The 17,404-nt window shown below is 40.1% G+C and overlaps 1 protein-coding gene across 1 annotated transcript in view; it reads left to right on the top strand.

Annotated features, from left to right (window-relative positions):
* The first annotated feature begins 442 nt into the window (after positions 1-442).
* The window catches only part of TERF1 (telomeric repeat binding factor 1), a 57,719-nt gene continuing 40,757 nt past the window's right edge, over positions 443-17,404 (top strand). The window contains exons 1-4 of the mRNA XM_023727738.1: positions 443-769; positions 8,557-8,652; positions 14,972-15,093; positions 17,044-17,130. Coding sequence (XP_023583506.1) covers positions 463-769; positions 8,557-8,652; positions 14,972-15,093; positions 17,044-17,130 — 612 coding nt within the window. The 5' untranslated portion in view covers positions 443-462. The remainder of the gene's footprint in view (positions 770-8,556; positions 8,653-14,971; positions 15,094-17,043; positions 17,131-17,404) is intronic.

The following is a 17,404-nucleotide window of genomic DNA, read 5'->3' as shown; positions in this document are numbered from 1 at the left end:
GGTCAGCGAAAAAGAGGAAGACCCTTAACGGATGGATTAACACATTGGCTGCAACAATGGGCTCAAACACAGCAAAAGATTGTGAGGATGGCGTAGGACCAGGCAGTGTTTCGTTCTGTTGTACATAGGGTCGCTATGAGTCGGAACCCACTTGGCACCTAATAACAGTTACAATATGTTTCTCATTTTAACTAACCGTGCTGTCGGCATAATGCTGCTTTTTAAAATAAGGCTAACGAAGCCCACTCCTTAGTTTCTCTCCCACTAGCCTCGGCTTCCGCTGGCGAGATGTCTCAACATGCAGACGAAGAGCAGGTCTCGACCAATCAGAAAGCCAGGCTCGAGCCGCTTGCACGCCCTGGAGGTGTGATTGGCCGTTTCCCGCCGGAAGGGACCCGCCCTTGGCAGGAACCAATCGTCGCTAGGAGGCGGAAGGGGCAAAACCCGCGCGAGCGGTTTAATATGGCGGAGGACGCCGCTTCAGCGGTTTTGAGTCCGCGGGGCTGTGCGGACGGGGAGGATGCCAAAGCTACAGAGGAGCGAGTGGCAGAAACGACGGGAGACCACCAGGAGCAGTTCGAGTGTCAGGAACTGCTCGAGTGCCAGGTGCAGACGGGGAACTCCGCAGAGGAGGAGGACGCGGGCCTGGTAGCCGAGGCCGAGACCGTGGCCGCCGGCTGGATGCTCGATTTCCTCTGCCTCTCTCTTTGCCGGGCCTTTCGCGACGGCCGCTCCGAGGACTTCCACCGGACCCGCGACAGCGCCGAGGGTGAGTGCGAGGAGCGCTGGGGCCGGGGGCCGCGTCGCTTCGGGAGATGGGAGTCACGGGGGGCGCCTTAGGCCTAGTTTCCAGCGCGGCTCCCAGTGGTGTTGGAAGAAAGGGGCTGCTGCCGCGGAATAGTGGAGGGTCCCCAGCTCTTGGTTGAGACTGGGTTCAAATCCTGGTTCCGCCGCTTATAAGCTGAATGGTCTTACTTTTTCATTTTAGGTAAAATGAGGGTAATAATACTCCTGTTTAGGTTTGATAAAAAATTAAACGGGTTAAAATATGTAAAATTGCACCTAATCTAGTTTCCAGCTACTTTTGTCTTCTTTGGCGCTTGTATTTGGTTGTTTCTTCTACACAGGTATTCCTATAGTAGCGGTTCATTCAGTCACTGTGGCCTCCAAGTGACATCCATGCATCAGTGTTTTCTGTTCATTTGTGAGCCTTTTAAATCTCATTTGACCTACTTGCTTAGTATAGTCCTCAGGGTAAAAGTAATTGTCAGTGAAATCTACCTACACAGCCTGTAATTGATGGACAAAAGACTTAGCCCCCTAGAGAAGACTAGTGCATCTTTTTGAAAGATGGTAAGAAGGATGCTGTGTTATTATTTCAGAGTTGACACTAAAGTTAATGGCAGCTGAATGCAGCTGTGTCCAAGATAGCATTTAATAGAAAATTCTGGGAAAACCATATTAACAGATTTCATCTTTATGATAATCCCATGAATTAGGCAAGTAATAGTTTCAGTTCGTAAAGGAGTGAACTGGTTAAGCAAACTAAGCTACTGGTAGGTTAAAAAGGGTGCTCTAAACCCAGGCCTTATCTTCCAATTCAAGGGCCTTTCCTCTATATCACAGGTAACACTGGAGCCATGGATTATTTCAATTAATTAGAAAGGTAAATCCTGGAATGAAGCTAATTCACCATAATTAGAATTATTAAAAAGACCTCTTTTGGGAGGAAACCAGCATGATCTGTATGGTAATGAGTTAGAGACATCAGTGTGAACTTCTGTTTAGGTTAATATAAACCAAAAAACAAACTCATTGCCATCCAGTTGATTCCAACTCATAGCGAACCTATAGGTACCCCCCAAAGAAACAAACCCATTGCCATTGAGTCGATTCTGACTCATAGCAACCCTATAGGACAGAGTAGAACTGCTCCATAAGGTTTCCAAGGAGCGGTTGGTGGATTCGAACTGCCGACCTTTTGGTAAGCAGCCTAACCCCTAACCACAGTGCCATCAGGGCTAAAATATAGGTACAGGTGGTTAGACATAGAAATATATGTGTGTCTAGTCATGGGTTAGTTACACACATATTTCCTTGCTCTGTCAGCTGAGAGGGCATAGAGGCAACAAAACCCCGGTAGCAACAAGCACACCAAGAGACCAGATAAAGGGAACCTAGGGTTCCTTGGAGAATAACTGAATCCAGGACCTGGGCAGGAAAGATAAGCATGGGACATCTTGTGCCAGAAAGTAAGGAAGTGCTTTTCAAAAAACCCACAATGGTGGGGGCGTGTAAAAGGGACACAGGAGCCAACTGAAAGAGCCCCCAGAGGCCAAAGCTGCAACAACTTGAACGAGAAAATAAAGTAGAATTGGATCAGCACCCAAAGTATGAAATACCCATGAGTCCATACTGGTGTAAATAAATGACTGATGTAAATAAATCACTGGATAAAGAAATAATTGGGAGTAGATACAAATATCCCCTGCAGAAGAATTCCAGATAATTTATGTAGCTATTCTGCCCTCAGAGGAGGTGGAGCCTAACTCTTCACTCCTTAAGTGTGGGCTGCACGTAGTGACTTTCAAAGCGTACAGTGTGGAAAGAGGAAAAAAGAATAACTTCACATTGTAGAAACCTGAGAAACACTGTCTCAGCTAGGTGATCAAAATCAACATCAACAGGAATAAGTCGTGTTGGTAGTGTGTATGCTTGCTAAGTGATGAAAATGGAACTTTACCTCTGTGGTCTTCCTCCCTAAAACCTGTAACTCCATTCTAATCATAAGAAAAACACCAGATAAATCCCAGTTGAGAGACATTTTACAAAATACCTGACCAGTACTCATAATGGTCAAGGCCATCAAGAACAAGGAAAGCCTGAGAAGCTGTCACAGCCAAGAGGCGCCTAAGGAGACATGATGACTAAATGTAATATGGGATCCTAGAACAGAAAAAGGACATTAAGTAAAAACTAAGGAGGTATAAAGCTTGGATTTTAGTTAATGATACTGTATCAATATTGGTTCATTAACTGTAGCAAATGTACCATATGGATGTAAGATGTTAGTAATAGGGGAAACTGGGTGCAGGGTATATGGGAACACCCTACCATCTTCACATTAATTCGTAAATTTAAAATTGTTCTGTAAAATAAAGTTTATTGTAAAAAAAAACAAAGAAGACTTCTTTCAAGCTTGTACCTCAGGAGGACCCAAGGAATAACCTAGGTCGCCTCCATTTTTTTAAGGTTAAGGGCAGGAATAAAACGGAGACGATTCTCAGAGAGAGTAAACTGTTTTTCAAATTGCACTGCTAATTACTGGTGGATATTCAGATTGTGAGCATAGTCTCTGTATTCCCATTTTCAACTCCTAGAGGAAAATATGTAATTCAGTGTTTTTGAGAAAAGTCTTAGCTCTTTCATTCAGACATGGAATAATTCTCACACCTACCTTTCTCAGGTAATACCTTTTCCAGACTGCTATTCCTAATTGTTCTTATGAACACCCAGCTCATTGGATGCTCATACTATTTGGCTCTGCCACCTTTTGCTCCCCTTATTGCCATCTTCCACTGATCTAGATATTCTTCCTTATTTATTGTAGGTTTCGGCAGCTAGCTCATAGTTGACTTCTCCATTCCACTACTTTCCCATCATGCTGGGTGATTGTAGCATTCCTGTAGGTAACTCTTCTGATAGCATGACTTCTCGGTGCGTTGACTTTTTTATCTTCATCGTCTTCTGTAGCATACCGTACCCCTCCAAAATTGCAAAATTCATACACTTTGACTCTCTGATCTTAACTTCCTGCCATTCTTTGTTGCTAAACTACCTGCACTCTACCTGTTCTTAAAACTAGCCTGCCATAGGATGGAGCATAAGGATTGAGAGCAGAGGCTCTAGAGTGAATTTTCTGAATTTGATTCCTGGCTCTGCTATTTTGTAGCAGTGAGACTTAAAGCAAATTACTCTCTTGCTACATCAATTTCTTCATCTGTAAAATTGCAATAATATACCTCATAGGGAAGTTGAGAGGAACAAAGGAATTGATACATATAAAGCAAGGTTTTTCAACCTTTGAGGTTTGTATTGTTGTTCGTAGATTCCGTCGAGTTGGTTCCGACTCATAGCGACCCTATGTACAACAGAACAAAACAGTGCCCAGTCCTGCACTATCCTCACAATCATGGTTATGCTTGAGCTCGTTGTTGCTGCCACTGTGTCAGTCCATCTCATCGAGGGTCTTCCTCTTTTTTGATGATCCTTCACCTTACCAAGTGTGATGTTCTTCAGGGACTGGTCCTGCCTGATAATATGTAAAAAGTATGTGAGACAAAGTCTCGCCATCCTTGCCTCTGAGGAGCACTCTGGCTGTACTTCTTCCAAGACAGACTTGTTCATTCTTCCGGCAGTCCATGGTATATTCAATATTCTTTGCCAACACTGTAATTCAAAGGCATCAATTATTCAGGCTTCCTTATTCATTGTCCAGCTTTTGCAAGCATATGAGGCAATTGAAAATATCATGGCTTGGGTCAGGCACACCTTAATCCTCAAGGTGAGGTCTTTTTAATACTTTAAAGAGGTCTTTTGTAGCAGATTTGTCCAGTGCAATACATCGTTTGATTTTTTGACTGCTGTTTCCATGGGCATTGATTGTGGATCCAAGTAAGATGAAATCCTTGACGTCAGTATTTTCTTTGCTTATCATGATGTTGCTTATTGGTCCAGTTGTGAGAATGTTTGTTTTCTTTATGTTGAGGTGTAATACATATTGCAGGTTGTTAAATGAGTCTTCCTCTAGTCCTGATGACCTGTTCTTCTTCATATAGTCCAGCTTCTGAGATTATTTGCTCAGCATACAGATTGAATAAGTATGGTGAAAGGATACAACCCTGACGCATACCTTTCCTGATGTTAAACCACACAGTATCCCCTTGTTCTGTCAGTTTGTCATACTGTGGTGGCTTCTGTCAGTTTATCATACTGTGGTGGCTTGAGTTTTGATGTGATGCTGGAACCTTTGCCACCGATATTTCAAATACTGGCAGGGCCACCCATGGTGGACAGGTTTCAGCAGAGCTTCCAGACTAAGACTTGGAAGAAGGACCTGGCAAACTACTTCCAAAAAAATTGGCCAGTGAAAACTGTATGAATAGCAGCAGAACATTGACATTTGGGCCCATGTAATTCTTTGTTGTGAGAGGCTTGCCTGTGTATTGTAAGATGTTTAGCAGCATCCTTGTTTTCTGTCATCTAGATGCCAGTAAGCACCCCTTTCTCATTCATGACAATCAGAAAGGTCTCCAGACATTGCCAGTTGTCCCCCATTGAGAACCGCTGACATCAAGTGCTTAGAGTAGTGCTTGGCCTGTAGTAAGGGCTCAGATGTAGGTGCCTTTATTTTTATTAGCCATTCGATCCTCACTAATGTGTTTTTCTGCCGGGAGTGCTCAATTACAGTTATGGAACGAGCAGATAGTCCGGTTCAACCAGGGTAGGTTTTTTTTGTTGTAATTTTTTTTTTTCCTAGCAAGTACAAAGACAGAAGGGCAATGGTATGTAGGTTATATGTAAGTACTGCATAGCAGACTAACTTGAGTATGAAGGGAAGTGAAGACAGGAGGCGTCTGACTTCCTTCCTAGAATCAATGAGCTCTTCCTTTTGTTTTGTTCCCACACTATGCTGTACTTATCCTTTGTGGCACCCATTAAAATTTTAATTAGTCATTTGCATGATTTTCGGTTTAATTTGTACCTTCTTAGTCAATCTAAAATCTTCTTGAGGGGCAGGGACTGGCTGTCTCATTTATGTTGGAGTCATCAGCACCTAACAGGCTAGCAGTAGATGTTTAGTAAATATTTCTTATTGAGTAAATTCTGTATTCAAGTTTTATACAAATTTTGTGCTCTCTTTAAATCTTATTTAATTCTATTATGACTGTATTTGGTCCAGATAATTTCTGGTGTAGCATAAGATTAATGGCATCTTAAAATTGAAGAAGTGGAGTAAATCTATTTGTTGTATATTATCTGCTTAGTGGGTGCAGGATTCTTTTTTAGTTGCTTTTTAGTAGCCTTTTTGTATACACCAGCCAAGCCCTGGCTGAAGTGTAATGCTAATAGTGACTCCCTTAGATCTTAGCTTAAACATTATTTCCTCAAAGAAACTTTCCCTGACACCCCCCCCCCAATAAAAGAGAGTCTTTTCTATATGCTTCCCTAGTATTCTGTACTTGTCTTTTTTCAGTTTTCACCACATTTGTACTTTAGTTATTCAATCACTTGTCTTCATTGCTATGTAGTAATAAGTTCAGTGAGGTCAGGAATTATGGCTTGTCACCACTGAGTGTACTCACTTCCTAGCACAGCATCTGAGTGACAATAAAGCTTTGTAAAACTCATGTAACTGAAACCTTATCAGGAATAATGTAAACTATGTCCTATAATATTAAGAATTTTAAAGTTTATAGAGAAATAAGAGCCGCCACACGAATAGATATATGCACACCCATGTTCACTGCAGCACTGTTCACAATAGCAAAAAGATGGAAATAACCTAGATGCCCATCAACAGATGAATGGATAAACGAATTATGGTATATGCACGCAGTGGAATACTACGCAACGATAAAGAACAATGATGAATCCCTGAAACGTCTCATAACATGGATAAATCTGGAAGGCATTATGCTGAGTTGTCATGGATTGAATTATGTCCCTCCAAAAATGTGTGTATCGATTTGGCTGGGCCATGATTCCCGGTATTGTGTGATTTTCCCATGTGCGGTAAATCCTGCCTCTGTGATGTTAATGAGGGAGGATGGGCAGCAGTTGTGTTAGTGAGGCAGGACTCAGTTTAGGAGACTGGATTGTGTCTTGAGGCAATCTCTTGAGATATAAAAGACAGAAGTGAGCAGTGAGACGGGGACCACATACCATCATGAAAGCAGTGCCGGGAGCAGAGTGCATCCTTTGGAGCTGGGTCCCCGCACAAAGAAGCTCCTAGTCCAGGGGAACACTGAAGAGAAGAAGGCCAAGAGAGAGAAGAAGCCTTCCCCTGGAGTTGATGCCCTGAATTTGGACTTTTAGCCTACTTTAACTGTAAGGAAATAAACTTGTCTTCATTAAAACCATCCACTTGTGGTATTTCTGTTACAGCAGCACTAGATGCCTAAGACATGAGTGAAATCAGTCAATTGCAAAAGGACAAATATTGTATGAGACCGCTATTCTAAGAACTCAAGAAAAGGTTTAAACACAGAAGAAAACATTCTTTGATGGTTACTAGGATGAGGAGGGAGGAGGGGAGAATTAACTAACTAGATAGTAGACAAGGATTATCTTAGGTAAAGGGAAGGACAACACACGACACGGGAAGTCAGCACCGCTGGGCTAAACCAAAAGCCAAGAAGTTTCCTGAATACAAGCAAACACTTCAAGGAACAGTGTAGCAGGTGTAGGGTTCTGGGGACCATGGTTTTGGGGGACATCTAGGTCAATTGGCATAACAGAGTTTATTAAGAAAATGTTCTGCATCTCACTTTGGTGAGTGGTCTTAAAAGCTAGTGAGCAGCTGTCTAAGATGCATCGATTGGTCCCAATCCACCTGGAGCAAAGGAGAATGAAGAACACCAAGGACACAAGGAAAATATTAGCCCAAGAGACCAAAGGGGCCACATAAACCAGATACTCTGTCAGCCGGAGACCAGAAGAACTAGATGGTGCCCAGCTACCACCAATGAGACGGAACACAACAGAGAGTGCCTAACGACACAGGAGAAAAGTGGGGTGCAGAACTCAAATTTTAGTAAAAAGACCAGACTTAATGGTCTGACTGAGACTGGAGGAACCCCAGAAGACTTGGCCCCCGGACTTTGTTAACCCAGAACTAAAACCATTCCCGAAGCCAGCTCTTCAGACAAAGATTAGACCGGACTGTAAGACATAAGATGATACTTGCGAAGAGTGTGCTGTGCTTAGTACAAGTAGACACACGAGACTGAATGGGCAGCTCCTGTCTGGAAGCAAGACGAGAAGGCAGAAAAAGGGATAGGAGCTGGTTGAAGGGACACAGGAATCAGGTGGAAAGGAGGAGTGTTCTGTCACATTATAGGGAGAGCAACTAGTGTCACATAAGAATGTGTGTATAAATTTTTGTATGAGAAACTAACTTGAGCTGTAAACTTTCACCTAAAGCATAATTAAAAAAAAAAATTTCTAAAGTTTAAAATAAGCTTCCAGTTAGTGATTTCTTGTGTCTTGTATATCTAAATCTTTTTTGTCAGTGTAAAGCGCTAGTTGTGAAATTGTCAGTATTTACTACACTACAAGTGAAGCATTGGTTTTATTTCACAAGAAAGATATTTATTGTTAGTCTTTTTTTATTCCTGTTTCTCAAAATTGTAAGTAATGAAAGCATACAGTCCTGAATATCTGATAATTTTTGTAAGATAACTGTAACCTGTTACTCTGCAAACCACACAGTGGCACTGCTGGCTCAGGGTTGGTTTTGATTTTCTTTTAATAAAATGCATTTTTCTTTTTCAGCTATTATTCATGGACTGTCCAGTCTAACAGCTTACCAGTTGAGGACTGTATACATATGTCAGTTTTTGACAAGAGTTGCAGCTGGAAAAACCCTTGGTAAGTATGTGTTTTCATCTTATATTTCAGTCGACGTCTAAAGGTGAGCCAATGAGGAAAGGAGGCAGGGGCTGTCATTTGGTTTTCCAGTTTGCCCACACGTGTCTAGCATACACGCATGCGTGCGCACACACACACTTACGCGCACATACACTCTCACACTCACTCACTAATTCACTCACTCACTCTCATAGTTGTTGTTAGGTGCTGTCAAGTAGCTTCCAGCTCACAGCAATCCTGTGTACAACAGATCGAAACACTGCTCGATCCTGCACAATCCTCACAATCGTTGCTATGTTTGAGTCCATTATTGCAGCCGCTGTGTCAGTCTGTCTCGTCGAGGGTCATCCTGTTTCATTGACCCTCTACCTTACCAAGCGTGTCCTTCTCCAGGGACCGGTCCCTCCTGATAATGTCTCCAAAGCATGTGAGATGAAATCTCTCCATCCTCGCTTCCCAGGAGCACTCTGGCTGTACTTCCAGATAGACTCGTTCATTCGTCTGGCAGCTTGTGGCATATTCAGTATTCTTCGCCAACACCATAATTCAAAGATGTCAATTCGTTAGTCTTCCTTATTCATTGCCCAGCTTTTACATGCATATGAAGCAATTGAAAATACCATGGCTTGTGTCAGGCTCACCTTAGTCCTCAAAGTGACGTTTTTGCTTTTTAACACTTTAAAGAGGTCTTTTGCAGCAGATTAGCCCAACGCAGTAAGTCATTTTATTTCTTGACTGCTACTTTCATGGGCATTGACTGTGAATCCAAGTAAAATGAAATCTTTAACAATATCAGTCTTTCTCCATTTATCATGATGTTGCTTATTGTTCCTGTTGTGAGGGTGTTTGTTTTACCCTGAGATGTAATCCTTAACGGAGACTGTAGTCTTTGATCTTCATCAGTAAGTGCTTCAAGTCCTCTTCCCTTACAGCAAGCGGAGTTGTGTCACCTGCATATTGAAGGTTGTTAATGAGTCTTCCTCCAATCCTGATGCCTCATTCTTCATGTAGCCCAGCTTCTCGGATTATATGCTCAATATATAGATTAAGTACGGTGAAAGGTTACAACCCTGATGCACACCTTTCCTGATTTTAAACCAAGCAGTATCCCCTTGTTCTGTTTGAACAACTGCTGCTTGTTCTATGTACAGGTTCTTCAGGAGCACAATTAAGTGTTCTGGAATTCCCATTCTTTGCAATGTTATCCATAATTTGTTATGATCCACACAGTTAAATGCCTTTGCATAGACAATACAACACAGATAAACATCTTTCTGGTATTCTCTGCTTTCAGCCAAGATCCATCTGACATCAGCAGTGATAACCCTCCTTCCACATCCTCTTCTGATCTGGCTTGACTTTCTGGCAGTTCCCTGGCGATGTCCTGCTGGAACTCTTTTTGAATTACCTTCAGCAAAATTTTATTTGCATGTGATATCGATGATATTATTCAATAATTTCCACATTCTGTTGGATCACCTTTCTTTGAAATGGGCACAAGTGCGAGCCTCTTCCAGTCGATTAGCCAGGTAGCTGTCTTCCAAATTTCTTGGCATAGACAAGTGACCATTTGCAGTGATGCATCCGTTTGTTGAAACGTCTCTGTTGGTATTTCATGAATTCCTGGAGCCTTGTTTTTCGCCAGTGCCTTCAGTGCAGCTTGGATTTCTTTCTTCAGTACCATCCGTTCTTGATCATATGCTACCTCCTGGAATGGTTGAAAGTCAGCCAATTCTTTTTGGTACAGTGACTGTGTATTTATCTTCTTTTGATGCTTCCCATATAATCCTTCAAAATTCGCAACTTGAGGCTTGAACTTTTTCTTCGGTTCTTTCAGCTTGAGAAATGCTGAGTGTGTTCTTCTCTTTTGGTTTTCTAACTGCAAGACTTTGCTCATTTCACTATAATACTTCACTTTGTCTTGTCAAGTTGCCCTTTGAAATCTGTGCAGCTCTTTACTTCATCATTTCTTCCATTTGCTTTAGCTACTTTATGTTCAAGAGCCAGTTTCAGAGTCTCTTCTACATCCATTTTGGTCTTTTCTTTCTTTCCTGTCTTTTTTAATGTCTTTCCTTGCTTTCTTTATGTATGATATCCTTCACGTCATCCCACAACTTGTGTGGTCTTCAATCATTAGTGTTCAGTGCATCAAATCTATTCTTGAGATGGTCTTCAGATTCAGGTGGGATATACTAAAGGATGTATTTTGGGTCTCGTGGACTTGTTTCAAATTTTTTCAGCTTCAGCTTGAGCTTGCATATAAGCAGTTGATGATCTGTTCCACAGTTGGCCACTGGCCTTGTTCTGACTGATGATATTGCACTTCTCCATCATCTCTTTCTACAGATGTAGTCAGTCTAACTCCTGTGAATTCCCTCCGGTGAGGTGCACATGTATAGTCATTGTTTATGTTGTTGAAAAAAGGTATTTGCAATGAAGAAGTCGTTCATCTTGCAGAATTCTATCATGTGATCTCCTGAGTTGTTTCTATCACTAAGTTCATAATTTCCAACTACCTATCCTGCTTTGTTTTCAGCTTTTGCATTCCAGTCACCTGTAATTGTCAGTGCATCTTAACTGAGTATTTGATCTATTTCAGACTGCAGAAGTTAGTAACAATCTTCAGTTTCTTCATTTCTGGCATTAGTGGTTGGTGTATAAATTTGAATAATAATCGTATTAACTTGTCTTCCTTGTAGGCGTATGTATATTATTCTACACTAACAGTGTTGTACTTCAGGATAGATCTTGAAATGTATTTTTGATGATGAATGTGATGCATTCCTTTTCAATTTGTCATTCCCGCCATACTAGACCATAGGATTGTCCAATTCAAAATGGCTGATACCAGTCCATTGCAGCTCACTAATGCCTAGGATATCGATCTTTATGCATTCCATTTCATTTTTGACAGCTTCTAATTTTTTTATATTCATACTTTGTATGTTCCATGTTCCTATTGTTAATGGATGTTTGCAGCTGTTTCTTCTCACTTTGAGTCATGCCATATCAGCAAATAAAGGTCCCGGAAGCTTGACTTCATCCAAGTCATTAAAGTCAGCTCTACTTTGAGGAGGCAGCTCTTCCACAGTCGTGTTTTGAGTGCCTTTAAACCTGAGAGGCTCATCTTCTGGCATTATATTAGACGATGTTCCGCCGCTATTCATAAGGATTTCACTGGCCAGTTTTTCAGAAGTAGACTACCAGGTCCTTCTTCCTAGTCTCTTACTCTGGAAGCTCCACTGAAACCTGTCCACCATGGGTGACCCTGCTGGTATCTGAAATACTGGTGGCATAGCTTCCAGTGTCACAGCACCATGAGAGCCACCACGGTACGACGGACGAGTGATGGGTATGTGTATGTATGTGTATGTGTGTATATATACTTTCTTTAGATGCATATGTGTATCTAAAGGAAGGTAAAAAAAAATATAGTCCCTGTCTTGAGAGCAGTGATTCTCAATTTCTAGCCTGCATCAGAATTACTTAGACCAAACTCCTTGCCATCGAGTCGATTCTGACTCATAGCTACCATATAGGACAGAGTAGAATTGCCCCATAGGGTTTCCATGGCTGTCATCTTTACGAAGCAGACTTCTTGCGGAGCAGCTCGTGGGTCCATACCACTAACCTTTCGGTGCGCAGCTGAGCGCTTAACCACTGAGCAACCAGGGCTCCTGAATTACTTAGAGGGCTTGTTAAAACACAAGAGTGCTGGGTTTCATTTCCAGAGTTTCTGATTTAGTAGGATGGGTGTGGAACCCTGAAATTTACATTTCTAATAAGTTCCCAGGTAATTCTGATGCTGATATTAGGGAACCCACTTTATAGACCAGTATCTTGGATATTTCAGTTGAAATTTGACTCCTCCTGCTCACTTATTGACTATCTCATTATCTGATATTTTACATTTACAACAACAGTAAAAAAATCTACTATATGACTATTTTGTGCATTAGCAGTGTACTTCTGACAGTAACCCTTTCATGACCAGTGGGACATATAGTGCCCATCTGCATTTTCCATAGGGACATATGTGTCCCACGCAGTATTTTGTGATCTCTGGTCATCCTGCATTTGGCATAATGCTGAATTTGGCATAATGACTTGTGTTTTGAAACCTAACCATGTCCATAGGTGAGGAGTGGCTGTATATGGTAACTTTGTGGTGACTCTTATTATCATATACACTTCCATTTTTTACTGGCAACTATATTAGAAACCTCTTATTTGAACTTAATGTCAGCACTTATTTAAGAGAATGTGGCTTACGTCTATAATGTCTCTCCCTTGTCCCTATAGTTCATTTTGGATTGTAATGGGCAAGCCTGGTTCAGTTTGCTTTACATAGTTCTAAGAGCTGATGGAGGAGCCCTGATCGTACAGTGGTTAAGAACTGAACAGTTGGCGGTTCGAATCCACCAGCTGCTCCTTGGAAACCCAGTGGGACAGTTCTGCCCTCTCCTGTAGGGTCACTGTGGGTCAGAATCGACTCTAAGGTGATGAGTTTTTAAACCCGGTGGGGCAGTTCTGCTTTGTCCTGTAGGGTGACTATGAGTCGGGATCAACTCGACAGCATACAAAAACACCACCAATGGCTGATATTTACAATATTGCAACATGGTTATTTAAATAGCCCTTTGATACAAGTAATTATGTATTTTATTGATTTTTACAGTTTACACAATACTTTCCCAACCTTCGTGAGTGGTAGGCAGTAGTTACATGAAAATGCTTACTAATAAACGTACATTACATGAAATTCCAGCTATGCCCCTCACTAGTCTAGCTCTCTGGCTCATGTAGCCTGCTTTGTGTTGGGGGTGAGGTTAGGTCTGGAGTTGGTACCAGGACAGTCACTGGACAGGACAGGAGCCGGAGTAGATGGGGAGGAGGTAGAACCATAGGTGGATCTGGGCCCATTGCTGTAGAAGAAAACAGGCTGATGTGGACACAGATGGAGAATTCCAAACCATGCAGACTATAAGTTAACAGCATTGTTAGCAGGATTGTTTTCTAGATTAAATGTGATAAACTGTTACAAAGTGCCCAGCAGTGTTTCTCAGGCATTCAAGAAGGAGGTAGGGTTTGAGGTGTGCTTAGAGTGGTTGATAATGTTTTGTCAGAAGGAGAATGTGAAATGGTATTCCAGACAAAAACACTATTTGGAGAATAAAATGTAGTTTACCTAGATTGTAGAACTCTTTATTGCTATTCTTAACTCTCAAGACTTCTCCTCACCCAGGCTTCCTGTATCAGTAACTGGCAGCAGTATTTATCTAGTTGCCAAAACCCAAGAGTTCTCCGTGGTTCTGCCTTTTCCCTCATGCTCCACATCTAATCCAGTAACAAGTCCTTTTCCTTCTAAGTTCAGAATTAGTTCCTTGCACTTAAAGCATTCATTCATTCAATAAATATAGGTAGAAGGCATACAGGGAAGGTTCTTGAATGTCATATTTTGATGTTTGGTGTAATTTAGTAAGGAGTTATGAGCCAGTGTGAGTCTTCAATCAGAATAACCTGATTAAAATTCTGTTTTAGAAAAGCGGAACAGTAGTACAAATGATATCAAGTATTCACACAAATCCTGTGAGAAAGTAGTTATTTTCATCATTTTATGCGTGAGGAAACAGGCTTAGAAGGGTGAAATAACTTTTCCAATACTACAGGGTTAATACGTAATGGAGTCTGGAATAGACTCCAAAGTTTTGTTTTTTTTTTTTAAAACCACTGTATGGTTTTAGTTTTTATACAGTATATTGCAATAGATTGGATATAGTGATGAGAAAGAGGAAGAAGTTAAACAATACCCCTTAGATTTTAAGCTTGGTGACTGGAAGAATGTGGGCAGAGAAATAACCCCTTGAAAGATCCTGTCTCAGTTGTCTGCAAAGTATATAACAAAGATTTCAAATAGTATATGCTAAAAATCAGATTTCAATGTAAACACATTAGTTTTGTGTTCTATCTAGATTTGTTACAGGGCAGTTAGACTTACGAACTATTTAAGAATTCTGTTACTGTGATACTTTATGTTACATAGTTCATTTCAGATTTTAGTCCTTAAGTCAATACTTGAGTAAAAAAGAAAAGCTGCAAATGTTTTGTAGTATCATCTACATTATTCTATATTAAAATTATTTTTGATGAGGAAATTAACTTAGAAAATCAAATCATTTTCCTAAACTGGTATGTAGTAGAACAGTGTCTGACACAGTATACATTTAGTAAATATTTAAAGGAATGAATTTTGTTAAAACTTAATGAAAGTATGGCCGTGCTTAACTTTCTAAGTTATTTATTTTCTTCTCTTTTTAAGATGCACAGTTTGAAAGTGATGAACGAATTACACCTTTGGAATCAGCCCTGATGATTTGGGATTCAATTGAAAAGGAACATCACAAACTTCATGAAGAAATACAGAATTTAATAAAAATTCAGGTTTGAGTATTACCTTGAGCTTATAATTAGTATTTGACTAGGAAAAAAAACTTAATGTCTGAACAAAATAAAATTTTGATGTAATCTTTTTCTTCAGAAATTTGACCTTTGTAATCTTGACATGAACACTGAGGATTATGACTTAATATTTGCTACCCACAGTATATGTTGCCCCCACCTCAGGAAACATACCCAGTCTATTAAAGATCATCAAACAGCAAAATTCAGTGCTTTGTACTCTCCCAATTTCTATTTAAAGATTATAAATATGAAGAAAACCCAGTTTTTATTGATAATAAATTGATGGATTTTTGTGACCAAGAGAATGTATAATTTTAACTATATAAAGTTATTTTAGGAGTAAACTCTTAAAGCATGAAAAGTCAAGACAGTTATTCAAAGATACAGGTAAATAAGCAGGGAAAACATGTTTTGATAACAGGCTAAACAAATACTAGGGATGTTCTTAGTTAAGCAAACTTTTCCACGTTCAGTCTTTTGATTATTTTTACAGGTTGGGTAAGAAGAAAAAATCCTGGTGGTTCCCAACTTCCCAAGAATGAGTTATTGATAGTGTGATTGTCAAGTAGAATTAGAACCTGAGAGAAAAGGTTGAGCTGAAATGTGACTGCTGCTTTTAAGAATTTCAACCCATGGCAAAGAGATTTGTCACACTGTCATAATCTTTTGGGGCTCTAGAATAAGATGGCCTTTATTAATACAGTAGTAGAAACTGAGTGATTAACATCAGAGGATATTTAAAAAAAAACACCCATTGCCGTCAGGTTGATTCCGACTCACAGTGACCCTGTAGGACAGAGTAGAACTGCCCCATAGAGTGTCCAAGAAGCGCCTGGTGACGAACTGCACGCCTTTTGGTTAGCAGCCGTAGCACTTAACCACTACGCCACCAGGGTTTCATCAGAGGATGTAGGAAGCAATATAGCATTTATTATTTACCAGACACTGTTCTAAGCACTTTGCATGTATAACTTTTTAACCCTAACAACAGTTATATCAAATAGCTATTGTTATTTCCACCATTTTACATGTGAGGAAACAGAAGCACCAAGAGGTTTTAAGTATGTTAGCTAGGTTTACACAGCTACCCAAATGATAGTCCGATGTGTAAAACGATTATTGAAAAGCATCTGGCATCCTGGGTTTCTATTAGAGATTTTCCAAGTATCCCAACTTGCAAAATTTTTTAACTAGTTAGTTTTATATATCCTAATTCTCACAAACAACATTGTCTGCCTCCTTCTTCATTTCCTTTTTGTTCAAAATTAATATTTAGGTGCATCTGAACTGTACATAGAATAGCTTCTAATTTAGTAATGCTTGCCTTTTAATTTGGCCTAAAGGAAGAGAGAAAATGCTGGCATTTATTAGTAAACATGCACAGGGCCAGTGATCATTTTTGAGGTCTTTTCAAGCCATACTTTAAAAAAGTATTTTATCATTCATCCATTCAAAATTATTAAACTAAATTAAAATATTTAAATGAAGTGTTTTAGACTTGAGACATTGATGGTAGAATTCTTGCCTTCCATGTGGGAATCCCAGGTTTGATTATGGGCAAGTGCACCGCATGCGCAGCCATGACCCCTGTCAGCGGAAGCTTGCGTGTTGCTGTGATACTAAACAGGTTTCAGCGGAGTTTTCATACTAAGTTGGATAAGAAAGAAAGGCCAGGCTATCTGCTCGTAAAAATCAGCAATGAAAACCCTATGGATCACAACGATCCAATCCGCAGCTGATCATGGGGATGACGGAGTGACAGGCAGCTTTCATTCCATTGTGCATTGGGTCAGCGTGAGTCTGGGGCCATCTTGGCAATAGCTGACAACAACAACATTTTAGATTTAGCTGACTTTCTTCAAAATTAAACAACTATTAGATTAAAAAAAAAAGCAATCTGAGCTATGTATTTGTCATCCTATTTTTTAGGCTATAGCTGTTTGTATGGAAAGTGGCAATTTCAAGGAAGCAGAAGAAGTCTTTGAAAGAATATTTGATGACCCAAATTCTTATACGGTAATTGTTTAAATTAGAATCATAGAATTTTGTAACTGTTTATATGGAATGAGGAAAATTGAAATTAAATTGTGAAAAAATGAATGCTTTATCTTTTAAACAGTATAGAAAAGCGTTGTCCAATAGAAATACAATGGCAGTCACATGTGATTTTAAATTTTCTAGTAGCACATTAAAAAAACAAAAAGAAACAGGTGAAATTAATTTTATTAATTGTTGAGATTAAATTTTAATAATTTTTTATTTAACCCAAAAGATCCAAAAACGTTACCAT

The sequence above is a fragment of the Trichechus manatus genome, unplaced genomic scaffold (assembly GCF_000243295.1).
Source record: "Trichechus manatus latirostris isolate Lorelei unplaced genomic scaffold, TriManLat1.0 scaffold00018, whole genome shotgun sequence".
Classification (NCBI taxonomy): Eukaryota; Metazoa; Chordata; class Mammalia; order Sirenia; family Trichechidae; genus Trichechus; species Trichechus manatus.
Note: the sequence above shows the minus strand (reverse complement) of the source record. Positions and strands in the feature narration are given on the sequence as shown.